This window comes from Nanorana parkeri, unplaced genomic scaffold (genome assembly GCF_000935625.1).
Source record: "Nanorana parkeri isolate BGI_ZX_2015 unplaced genomic scaffold, ASM93562v1 scaffold935, whole genome shotgun sequence".
Lineage (NCBI taxonomy): Eukaryota > Metazoa > Chordata > Amphibia > Anura > Dicroglossidae > Nanorana > Nanorana parkeri.
This window is the reverse complement of record NW_017307203.1, coordinates 72,716-85,324: the sequence shown is the minus strand read 5'-3', so window position 1 is coordinate 85,324 and position 12,609 is coordinate 72,716. Positions and strand designations below refer to the sequence as shown.

Below are 12,609 nucleotides of genomic sequence, written 5' to 3'. Positions count from 1 at the left end.
GCCACATAAGTGGCAGCAGGACAACTTTGCATAAACCTGTTGCAGACACCTCTCATAACCATGAAACGCTGCCAATACTCCTTTTAATAAAAAAGGACAGAAACAACATATTTACTGTAAAAAATGCCACTTTCCAGAATGAAACATTGTGATACTAGCTCAATACTCATCCTCATAACTGTTGTTTTTAGCTAGGTGTAGGGTAGTCCCTTCTGCTTCTACACAAAACGATAACAAAGCAAACAGAGAACAATGCCTCACTAAACAAATATTGACTCACATTTTATGTTACATTACAATTGTCAATTATATTACAACTATGACCTGCAATTCTTTCTCCTTCACTGCAGATTAATCAACAAAAGCCAAGTATTAAAAGGTCAAATACTCTCATTTCTCTGCCACAAGCATACTATGGAGAAGTCACAGAACCTCCTGTACAGAAGTCAAAAAGGTGGCCATAAACGTGTCGCTTTGTGAGCGAGGTAGGTAACAGCGATTGCAAACAAGCAATTCAACGTCAAGTCAAATATGGAACAATGCCAACTGAAAATAAGATCTCTCAGAAATGATCCATTGAAGAAAAATTAAGTCCCCCCCCCCGCCCCCATATCCATACAGAGGTTGACAACCGATGCGACAACTTCAAACTTCATTAGAAAGTCTATATTGGCCACATCATTTCCCCCAAAACCGGAGTAGTGAAAATACAGCACACTAACCGAAACCACTACAACTACATTAAGGAAGTAATACTCTATGGATGACCCAAAGTGTCCGTGCCTATATCCTAGCTGTCAACTAGCATTAAGACCTTAGATAGTTAGACAATTATGGACCGGTAATACCCAAATCTCTAGGTAATAAGGACAGAAATATGTTGATTTTGAATGTGCAGGTTTCAGAACGGTTATCCTGAACTAGGCTTCATTACTTATGATTAGTGATTGACTTGCCAGTAAAGCCAAGAGTGTGCAATTCTTTGCCCAAAGCCCGGGACCTGCAGTTCTAGGCGCTGGCCAGGTGTTCCCCCCCCCCCCCCCCCCAACCCATTGCACACTAACCGAAACCACTACAACTACATTAAGGAAGTAATACTCTATGGATGACCCAAAGTGTCCGTGCCTATATCCTAGCTGTCAACTAGCATTAAGACCTTAGATAGTTAGACAATTATGGACCGGTAATACCCAAATCTCTAGGTAATAAGGACAGAAATATGTTGATTTTGAATGTGCAGGTTTCAGAACGGTTATCCTGAACTAGGCTTCATTACTTATGATTAGTGATTGACTTGCCAGTAAAGCCAAGAGTGTGCAATTCTTTGCCCAAAGCCCGGGACCTGCAGTTCTAGGCGCTGGCCAGGTGTTCCCCCCCCCCCACACACACACACATTTAGCCCTGCTCCAGGCAAGCAGGGTAAAATATAGAGCAGGGGAGCAGCCGCTCGTTTTGTACAAGTGATCTGGGCGGCTGTACAGCCTGCTTGTCCGTACCCCCGCCATGGTTTTCAGGGGACCCAAGACCATGGCAAATGACATCAGGATGGAGAGCAGGAAGCAGAATGAAGAGCGTCTGTTCTTCGATCTGCTCTGTGGGATCAGCTAGACAGGAGTGCTGTAGTCACAGTGCTTCCCGTCTCAGTTGTCACATGGCAGGCTGCATAGGAGATTGAGCACAATGCTGTGCACGATCTTCTGTATTGGAGGGCAGGCTCCGTAAAGAGAGCCTGTCAACTCCAATTGCTATCATACAGGGGCTTTTTTTTTATCCCCTATGTGACAGCAATATAGAGAAGTTAAGAAAAAAAAAAACCCCATTGCCCCCCACCATCTGCATGCAAATGGCCATTGTGCATGTGAGTGCTGCCCCCATTCCACTGTGTGTCACATTGTGGCAGCCATGCAGCAGCGCTCTCTAACATGCACATTGTGCATTACACAGCAAGTTCCCTTTCCTAATTTGGGAAAATGGAATTACCTGCTCAAATCTGGCCCCCTATTCCCCGCCCCCACTAATACTTGTATTCCAGCAAACAGTCTTTTCCCTATGCCGGTATGGGTGCACTATGTGTACCCCGTACTGCTGTCCACTGCAGCCCTGCACTATGGATTTTGAATTTTGCTTGCAAACAGTGAGCACTCATTGGTTAGTACGGCCACCTGACCACGCTGACAAATGAGAAGCGCTTCTTAGCACAGTTAAAAGAGAACTATGGGGTCAGTGTTTTTCCCCATAGTTCTCCTTGGGGTAACGGGAGGACACAAACTAGCGTCCTCCCGTTACCCTAAGCTCAGTATACCGCGAGCTACAGCTCGCGGTATACTGAGACGCCGCACCTGGAGCGGATCCCGACTTAGATGACGGGATCCGCCCAGCTGCGTGAGTGACAGCTGGCTCTGCCTATCTAGAGGCAGAGCCAGCTGTACCCGCCCCCTCCCCCGTCCGTTCCGCCAGTCAGCGCTGGCAGATCGGAGCGGGGAGAGGGGAGCCGTGACTGGCTCGAGAGGTGAGGGAACCCGCTATGTGTTCTCTCACCTCCCGATCTACTGAGCCGACCTGTGACAGTCTCATTGTCACAGGTCGGCTAAAACTATGAGGTGAGTGAAAAGCACTCACCTCATAGTTCTCCTTTAAATACGGTTTTAGTTAAAATGATTTTTTGTATCATGACATTTTAATTCCCACACCCCTGAAAGCAGATATGGAAGGGTTCACTCCTCACCCATACTAATTATAGGAGGTATAAGCATATGCTGTAATAAAAAAAACTAAGAGACAGTGTTCACAGCAATCCAGGAACATGTACAGATCAGTAAGAATACAGCACAATGTAACACAACTCTGACCAGCTTTAACCTCTTGCCGTCCGTCCGTAGTAAAAAAACGGACGGACGGCACTGCAGCATCTGCGGGTTGCCGTCTCCAGACGGCAATTTTTTTCTGCTCGCGCGCGCCCCCTAGCGGGCACGCACGGGCAGAAAAGACCCGCTAAATGCACACACCCGTTACCGGGTGTTTCACATATAGGCGATCAGCGGGTCCATAGCCCGCCGATCGCCTATATGTGCTCGTTCGCGGCACCCATCCCCCCCCCCCCCGCGCCCGCTCGGCGCTTCCGGTTTTTTTTTTTTTTTTTTTTTTCCCCCTGACCCCTCACCTTGATTCCCGGGATCCGCTGCCCCATCTTGGATCCCGGGACCGGCTCCGAGGGCGTCAGGAGGAGGAGGACGGGAGATCAGCTCCTTGCTGATCCCCGTCCGGGCTGTGAATGCAGAAGTGATGTGTGTTACATCACTTCCGCATTCACCTGTCAGTCATCTGGAGAGAGAAGAAGCTGATAAAGCAGATCTCTGCTTTATCAGCTTCTTTTGGGGTCCATAGGTGATATTAGGGGTCCTAGAGACCCCTAATATCTCCATAAAGAGGACCTGTCAGTGTGCCTTTGCTATTATATAGGGGGTTGTTATCCCCCTATATAATAGCAATAACAATAAGTGCAAAAAAAAAAATATAAATAAAAAAAAAGAAAAGTAACACATAAAAAAATAAAATAAAATAAAAGCCACATATAAAAAAAGGGGAAAAAACCCCCCCAAAATGTTTAACTCCCCCACCCCCACGTTTACGCGCCTATAAACGTAAATACGCGTCCGGTGCCCCAGCGCGCAAAAATTACAATTGCGCTACACGTTACATATCGCCGCGAACGTCGCAGTGAGAGCAATCATTTTAGGGCCATCAATCACTGATAACACTAAACTGATGAGCGGTAACAGCTTTTAAAGCGTCGCCTAGGGCCAATTTTGGGTATTATCGTTTTTTGAGGTTTCGCGCGTGCACGCAATTTTAAGGCTTGACATGTTTAGTGTCTTTTTACCCGACGTGACCCCATCTTTTATATTTTACCAAATAATTGGGTAATAATAAATGTTTTATCATTTAATATAGGGGAAACTGTTTTGTTTTTTTTAATTTCGGTAATTTTTCCTTAATATAGTAAAAAAATAAAACCCCCAGTGGTGAATAAATACCACCAAAAGAAAGCTCTATCTGTCCCCAAAAAAGGGTATAAAATTCATTTCAGTACAGCGCTGCATGACGGAATAAATGTCAGTTAAAGTACCGCAGCGCTGAATACTGAAAAATGGCCTGGATGGGAAGGGGGTTTAACACCGCGGATGTCAACTGGTTAAAGAGAGTATGTCCCCACAAAAAGCATAGGGACACACAGAGTTTCCTCCTACTAGCATACAATGCTTCTAGATCTTTAACCCTTTGTTAGGACAGAATGTTCAAATCTAGTTTATAAATAATGACAGTTGCCAGCACAGAACAGACAGGTTAATCATGGTAAACAATAAGCGGAACTACAACCTCCTGCAGCCAAGGAAGGTGCCATTTTAGCCTCTATTTGGATTGTAGTTGCCATGGTGCTGCACATGATCAGCAATGATACAATTTGAGGGCTTAACAGTTCAGTTGAGAGCTGAAACAAGCACACTGCCAACCTTGACAATTGGCATTCTTTAACCCCTTCGTGACGGGAGACGTACACTGTACGTCCCGCCACAAAGGGACCAAATGACTCGTCACGTACACTGTACGTGACGAGTTATTTGCTGCACTAGAAGGCTGCTAACCGCTGAGAATCAGCGGTTACCTTTCAGTAATAGATGTCTAACTATCTAGAGATCCATTACTGAAAGGGTTAACCTTTTTCAGACACCCGATACCTTAATATCGGGTGTCTGAGAGTCACAGCAAAGCGGACGGCTTTTGCCGGCATTCTGACAGCTCGTATAGATCGAGAGATATCTCTCTCAAGCTATACTGGCTTTTTTTTTTTTTTTTATCTTTTGACTTTCAAGAATAGATACAAAATGTTATGTATTAGACACATAATGTATCTATTCTTGAAAGTAGAATGTTTAAGTTTTCTGAAACATTCACTGACAGCTGAATCCTGAACTGCTGCAGGATCAGTGTCACTAACTTATTATCGGCTGTTCTGAAGTTTGAAGCAGCCTGATAATAAAAAAAATGTATTAATTTATCAAGCAGTAATAGTGAGATTAATTCACAATGACTGCCTGATATAATTAAATAAATAAAAAAAAATAGTGAAAAGTGTAAAAAAAATTAAAAATAAGGGACAAATAAATGAATGTATGTATTGCATTTTTTTTAGCTGTGCTGGTTTTGTTAAAAAAAAATACTACAAATCAAAACTGGGAAAAAAAGTTTTTTTTTACGTTTTTTCCTCTTTTTTTAATTTGTATTTGTCCTAAGTGAGGCGTTAGACACACATATGCGATATAAATATGTAGCCCTATCTGTCCTCTAAAAAACAATATATAATATGTGTGGGTGCACTTTGTAAGAAAGTATATTACTGACGTGGAAGAATCACACAGCAAAAATGTCAAAAGTGTGTCAGTCATTTACGAACAGAAACCAAAAACAAGCTCAGTCATGAAGGGGTTAATGTTGGAAGACAATAATTTGGTGGGTAAAGTTCATCTTTAAATGCAACCCCCCTTCTCCTCTACATCACATAGTGTGGAAGCTAGGTAGGATTTTGAATCAAATAAAAAGAACCTAAAACAGAAGCAGCAATTTTGAAATCTTTGTTTTAAGTTATGCTATGTGATTGGGAACATGTAACAAATATAATGTAGGTGTTGTCACAATTTGGCTCTTTAGATTTCAATTTGAATGGAAGGATTAACATGCACAGCAGAGGCAGTTTCTGTGAGACACAAAGGTCTGTTGGTGTTATCTATGCAGATGGTTTCTGTTTTTTGTGCTTTGTAAACCATTCTTCACTCTTGTCTGCAGCCATGGCCTGAAAATACACACAAATATGAGTTATTAAGTATACTGACCTTTGAGTATTGTGCAAAGAGTGTAAGATTTGTGTTATCAATTTATTTTACAGTACTGAACGTGTGTAAAAAGAGAGAGTCCCATGAAATATAAGGGAATCAGTAAGACTCAGCACTCCTTATATTAGGCTGCTGTAGAAAACAATGCAGCAAACAATGATTTGACTTTATTAGACAAATCAGAAATCACCTTTACCTGTAGTTAAACACACCTAAATATTCTTTTTACAGCCTAGCGGTTTCTGATAGGGCAGCCAATATCAAGTCATATGGATTACGTATATGGTTATAATTAGGGATGCACAGATACCACGATACTAGTATCGGTCTCGATACCAGTATCATTGCCGATGCCGAGTATTTGGGCGAGTGCTCGGCAGTGCCGAGGGAGCCTGGAGCCGACTTCCTTTGCAATAAGGAAGCCGAGCAGTGGGTTATGACCAGCCTCCCTGAATGACTAGGAAGCCAGGCTGCCTAGGAACAAGTAAATCACGTCATGATGCGGCGCCCGGCTTCCGGATTGGCCAGGAAGCCGGCTTCACTTGTTGCTAGGCAGCCTGGCTTCCTGACCAATCGGGAAGCCGGATGGCACCTCATGACTCACCGCCCGGCTTCCTGATTGGTCAGGAAGCCAGCTAGCCTTGGCAACTGAAGCTGGTGTTCTTTCGCTAGAACCCCGGCTTCACAGGCGATCAGGAAGCTGGGGCGACGGGTCATGGACCGCCACCTGACTTCCTGATAATCAGGGCACAAGGGATCGGAGAGTCCCAAAAAAAAAATACCAGTACTCATACTCGATACCGAAAATCCTGCATCCCTAGTTATAATTAAATAATATTATGTAGAAAAAAAATGAAACAAGTGGGGCCTTGGCTTTGACTTCTGATATAATAGTTGACATGTACAACTACACACACACGATCTTGTGACTACTCTTGTTACTGTCGGCATCTATGAAAGCTTAAGTTGTAACGGATATACACAAGATTGCAGTTCATGAGAAGTTCAATAAGCTTGAGTTTTAAATGCACATTTCCTGAACAGAAATTTCCCAAGGGAATGTGAATAATCCTATTATGAACGTGGAAAACATGTGAACAGTGATATTATACACTATGTTACACTACGTCACAATTAGAAACGGCCAGCTTGTTGCATATCTGAATTGTCACCAAGTAAAGCAACGAGGATTAGAAGCCAGTCTCTTCCCACATCTGTGCAGTGGTATCTTTGTGTGAGTCTCTTTTGGAAGAACAATACAACAACAGCCTCATACCTTTTGGATTTGGAGACATATAGTTAGTGTGATAAGGTGCTTATTGTTTTGTTGCCAATGTGTTGCCGGATTCTGCTTTCGTGTAGCCCACATCAGTGTTGCTAACCGTCTGTATTTTTAGGGATGGTTTGTAAAAAGAAACCTTTTTGCTCCTGTCCGTAAATGTCCATGGGCAGGAGCAAGCTTCTGTAAAAATATTTCCCCCCAGCAGGCAGACAGCACATGCAACATTTGCACACTTGTCAACAGGGGTCAGCCTAAACCAAGCTGGTCTCCACTCTCCAGCACCCCCACTATAAGCAGGGAGGAACACTGTTCCTCAGCTGCACCCCTTCTGAAGTCTCAGCCAATGCTTCACTTCCCCACCACATGAATCCAGCAGTGAGAGGAAAGACAGAGAGGTCGTTGCCATTATCACTTCCTGGGTCGGACTGGGAGACAGGACATGGATTCAGTGAGTAAGCATTGGCTCAAAGAAGCCACGTGGAAAATTGTTAGCTGAACAGCGCCTGCATACAAACAGATGCGGGTACTATTCAGGTCTTTTGGCAGCTGTCAAAAATACAATAGCCTCAGTGGTAGATTCCCCATCAATGCTGTTTGCGTGGATGGAAGAATCTGGAAAAACAAATCTACTACTGTAGTGTATACCAAGCTTTCGTAAATAAGATTTAATGGTTAGCTTGGACACTAAATGTAACCTTATCAAAATCAAATGCAAAAATATTGTCTCGCGGAACGCCAATTCAGATTGTTTTTTGTAGCAGAAATGGAACTAAAGTGGAAAATATTTGTTAATTAGGAACATGAGATGTGAGAAATAACTACGTACATCATTTAGAAGTTGATCTCCCTTTGGGTCAGTCTGAGAAAGTTCACGGAATGCTTCATCTCCAACAAAGCAAATTTCATGTCCATCCTGAAATATAACAAATGATAGGAACAAAGGAATTAGTCAATATTTTCAGTTACACTGATTAGGGCATCGGGAGAAAATGTGCCAGTGACTGTGCAATATAACATTATTTTTATTGCCAATTCCTTTTTCCTGAGAAATCCCCATATTGAAGTTTAAGGGCTCATACACATGGGCGGCTGAACCTGTAGCCCTGGAATATGTCACCACTATATACATATATATTATATATGCTTTTTTTTTTCATAAGCGTGCAGCTTTGCCACATGAAAGTTATTACACAAAGGTAGGAAGCACTTCACATTTTTCATTCTCTAACATATCATTTATTCCTTAATAAAGCAGAACTTTATGAGATTACTCAGGAATAAACACAAAACTTAGGTTACGGCATTTCTCCTACTTAAATCCAGATACTTCTGCTGTGGTTTATTCTGCGGTAATGAGCTCTTATCAGTTGATGAAAATGAAGAATAAAAAGCCAAAGCCATTAGAAGTGGAAAGATGGAAACAATTTAGCGGAGCGCTTGTACAAAGAACGCCGTCCCTGGGCTTATTTGTAGAATACAGCTCATATTCAGCATCTGGCTATAAAATGTTTACTGAGTGATTAAAGAGGAAGAATCATTTTGCTTTCCCTAAGATGTGAGACGTGGAGACTTGGTTATATAATCCAATAAAAAGGAATACTTCCTGGCCTGGAAAAAGAAAAAAAGCACTAAATTGATTTAAGAGAAGAATATATGGCAAAGATCCAGAATGTGCACAGGACCTGGAGACTGGTCCTGGGAAATCAAAGCTGTTCATCCATAGCAATCATTTAACTGTCTCCCTCTGTACAGAGGGAAATACAGGGGCTGCCACTGCTGAGCTACTTCTAAGAATGCAAGCTGCCTGGCTGTCTTTGGCATCAATATTATCTGAGTCACTGACATGGAACAAGTGTGCAGTTTAGAAAAGTCAATAGACACGCAACTCCTGATCTGCAAATTTGTTTCAGGCCAGGGACTGCAAAATGAAGAAAGTTATTGGATCAGCATAGCAGCCAGGGAACAAGCATTTTCAGACGGAGAGGTCAAAAAAAATGGCTGCCTTCTTTATACACTTCCTTAGAAAATGGGCGTTACAAACCCCTGTCTTTTTCCCTTGTATCTATAAAGCTGAGAAGATTATTTAGAAAGCTGATCACACCTTATCTGTCAATAAATCTATTTCAATGTTACGTTCATTCATCTTTGTGGTTAGATCTTGTGCACTATTTGTATTTAGTAGGAGTGGATGTTTATTTACAGAGATTATCTGCGATCAATCCAGCGTTTGTAACCACAGACCAACTGCTTTCCATGATTTTTACTAAAGCAGATGCTTTGGTTCTATTGTTGGGTTTTGTTACCAGATTGCTGGCTGCGGATAGTGATGCAATGGAATGGAAACAGATCCAAACGTCATATATATGATACAGACGGTGCTATGAGCGTGATGACTGCAGGCAGCAAGTATTATTCTCAATAAATCTTCTCACACAGCTATACACACTATAGTATCTTTAGCAGAGTTTGGAAATACTGCATGCTTGACATTATTATTTGGTGCTTACATAGACGGCCCAAACTCACCTATCAGCAAATGTTGTATTTTAGGAATAGATTGATTACGCATACAGTAGCAAGGAATTATACAGGCATGTACAATGCGACAGTCAAACACAGTGCACTGATAATACATGCACCTCGTGTAGATTACGCTGCTGCATGTGTAAGCAAATAACTGCCATTCTTACTAAATAACTGCAGGCAGTTTTAGTGGTATGACTGAGCTATAACTCATGCAGGTTAAATCCAAGCCGCTTGCATTATTTAGGCTATGTTGGACTTTCCTAGGGGAATATAATGTGTTCTTCTGGCCACCAAAAGCACCCATTCCAGCACCAGAGGGTAACATTTATCAGTGACACGTTAAGATGCAAATCAGAATTACTCTGATTTTACAAAGTCTATGCAACAGTTTTCTGTGGATTTGGGTTCACTGCACTTAAAACCCTGGGCATCCATCTAAGGCTACATTTACACATCTTGTTCTGGGATTCCTGTGGCAAGAACCAATGGATTCCTGTAGCAGGAAGCCCAGGAGTCCCTGTTCAGATGTGGCCCACTAAAGTTAATGAAAGAGTGACAGCAGCCGCATGCGTCAGAGCCGGTCCACAGGTAATCATACATAGTATGATTATACGTGAATTTGGATAGATGGTTGTTGCTGGATGCATCTATCCTGCATCCAGGGACAATCATCTATTCCACACTACATGTATTCATCACATGTATGATTACATGTAGACTGGCTGCTGTCATCTCGTCATTAACTTGAATGGGTTCAATGGCCTCATCTGAATGAGTACACCTGGGATTCATGCTGCAGGAATACATAGGTTCTTGCCTCTGAAATCCCAGAACTTAACAGTTCCCATGTTAATGGGGCCTTAGGGAGATTTGCACGCCAGGGGCAGTTTTATTCTGTTGCAGGGCTACTTTAGAGTAGCAGAGGGAGTGAGTTATGACTGAACACTAACTATTACACTATACATATACATATATATATTTATTATATTAAGGTGTTGCAATTCACTATTTGCAGAATGAGAAGGGGCAGATAAGCCTAGAATGGGGCAGAGAAGCAATCAAAAAATAATAAAGTAAGCTATACTACTGGGAGTTGCTTTCTGAACATCCTCTGTATACACAGAAATCACATAAGACATTAAGAACAAAAAACTGATGATTAGATGTTGGCAGTGGCAGGTCTACTAATTCAGACCTTTTGTGTACCACACCAGGTTTTTGTGCAGAAAGAAAGATTTGAGTTCATGGTGTGGTTACACCTTCTCAGTATGTCTGAATCAGCAAAAAAAGGTCAGGTCCTACGATACAATGAAAACTTACCCTACATTGCATAAGCTGTACTTCCAATGAGAATGACCTAATGCACATTATCCATGCTCATTAATGACATGCTAGGTGGCTGTATTTAAAGATTTCAACAGCTTCTCATTTTAAAATAATATTGGTCTTCTTTGAGCGCCATACTTTAATGAGGTCTACTTTTAATTCATTTACTAGTGTGTAAACGTATAATTTGCCCAGAGCACTACTTACCGGATCAGCCAAAATAACCACCTGGACTGTAGCTTTCCCTGGAGTGTCCAGGCTTACTAGAGGCGTCAGTATCTTCTGATTCTGCTTTTTCATGATTTCCTCAATACCCGCAAGCTGTTATTACAAAGACAAACTGGTTATCAAACAGACATGGTAGCTGTGGGGTTAACTGCAAGGATTTGAATTTAACCACTTCAGCTCTCGTGGCTGTATACCCCTTATGGAGCAGATCTATTTTTTTCCCATTTCCATTATGGGCCTTTCTATTCTGTGATAATTATTACTTCGGGTGTATGTGGAGGTAAAACTTTAAAACTATTTCCTTACTATGCCCCTTTTTGTGCTTTGGCTTTAAAAGATGAAGAAATATATAGTGATCCTAACCTATATCATAGTTTCCTGCTGCATCCCGTCAATGCTATCCATAGACACAGACCTGGGGTAGCATTGACAGACACGCACAGTTCAGAATGCAAAGGAACAGCAGGGCATCGTGCAAAAGCACAGCGAGCCCGCAGTTCCCTACTCAGCCTGTGCCCTCTGTGGGCCACCCAAAGCGCACCCTTCCACACTGAGTTCAGTCTCAGGCAGTTGAGAGGAGGACAGTTTTTATCTGCGTAAGCCATAAAAGTCTCCGCCCACCCCCCAACCTTCATTAGCTGTGCATAATTAAGGAATAGTTGTCATGTGACTGCTTGACAAACCACCAAAAAAGACATATAGAGAGTTTATTTGATAACATTGACATGGATGCTACTACAATGAATATCATAGTGCACTGAGGGGTTTAGCATGTTTAGGATTTATATACACAATTGTTTTTTAGGGGACAAACTTTCTTTTGCCAAATTGTCTTGCAAAAAGGTGTTGTTTTTTTATTATTTTGACATGTGTGCGCACTTTAAAAAAATAAAATAAAATAAAAAGTAGTTTTACTTTAAATTCAAGGTAGGCATTTTATTTTATAAATCTGTCCCATTTAAAATGACATTAAAATGATGTTTCTGGTACAAAGCATGATAGTTATTTGCAAATGGAAAAAAAGGCCTTTTTTTCAATTTTCACCATTTTTATGGGACACTGAACAACAAAACAAATGAAACAAAAGAAATAATGTAAATATTAATCCTAACAAAAATATATATTAAAAAAGGGGTGTATAAATTAATTAGGTCAGATTAGGTTAAAATAATTATTAATGGGTTAAATAGATAAATATATGTATATTTATAAAAATTTAATATTTGTTATTTGACTTAAGTTCTTTATTTGATGTCATATACAGATCAAAGGTCACACCTTTGATCTACATATTAATGAAAATAGTAAATATGATGAAACAATACAATATACAATGACACTTGCAGATAGTCTGCAAGT

General features: G+C 41.4%; 1 protein-coding gene across 1 annotated transcript in view; it reads right to left on the bottom strand.

The window, feature by feature from the left end:
* Positions 1 to 5,740: 5,740 nt before the first annotated feature.
* Positions 5,741 to 12,609, bottom strand: part of GLOD4 (glyoxalase domain containing 4) — a 17,812-nt gene continuing 10,943 nt past the window's right edge. Inside the window, exons 7-9 of the mRNA XM_018566308.1 lie at positions 11,230 to 11,343; positions 7,997 to 8,083; positions 5,741 to 5,848 (exon numbers count right to left, since the gene is read on the bottom strand). Coding sequence (XP_018421810.1) covers positions 5,783 to 5,848; positions 7,997 to 8,083; positions 11,230 to 11,343 — 267 coding nt within the window. The 3' untranslated portion in view covers positions 5,741 to 5,782. The remainder of the gene's footprint in view (positions 5,849 to 7,996; positions 8,084 to 11,229; positions 11,344 to 12,609) is intronic.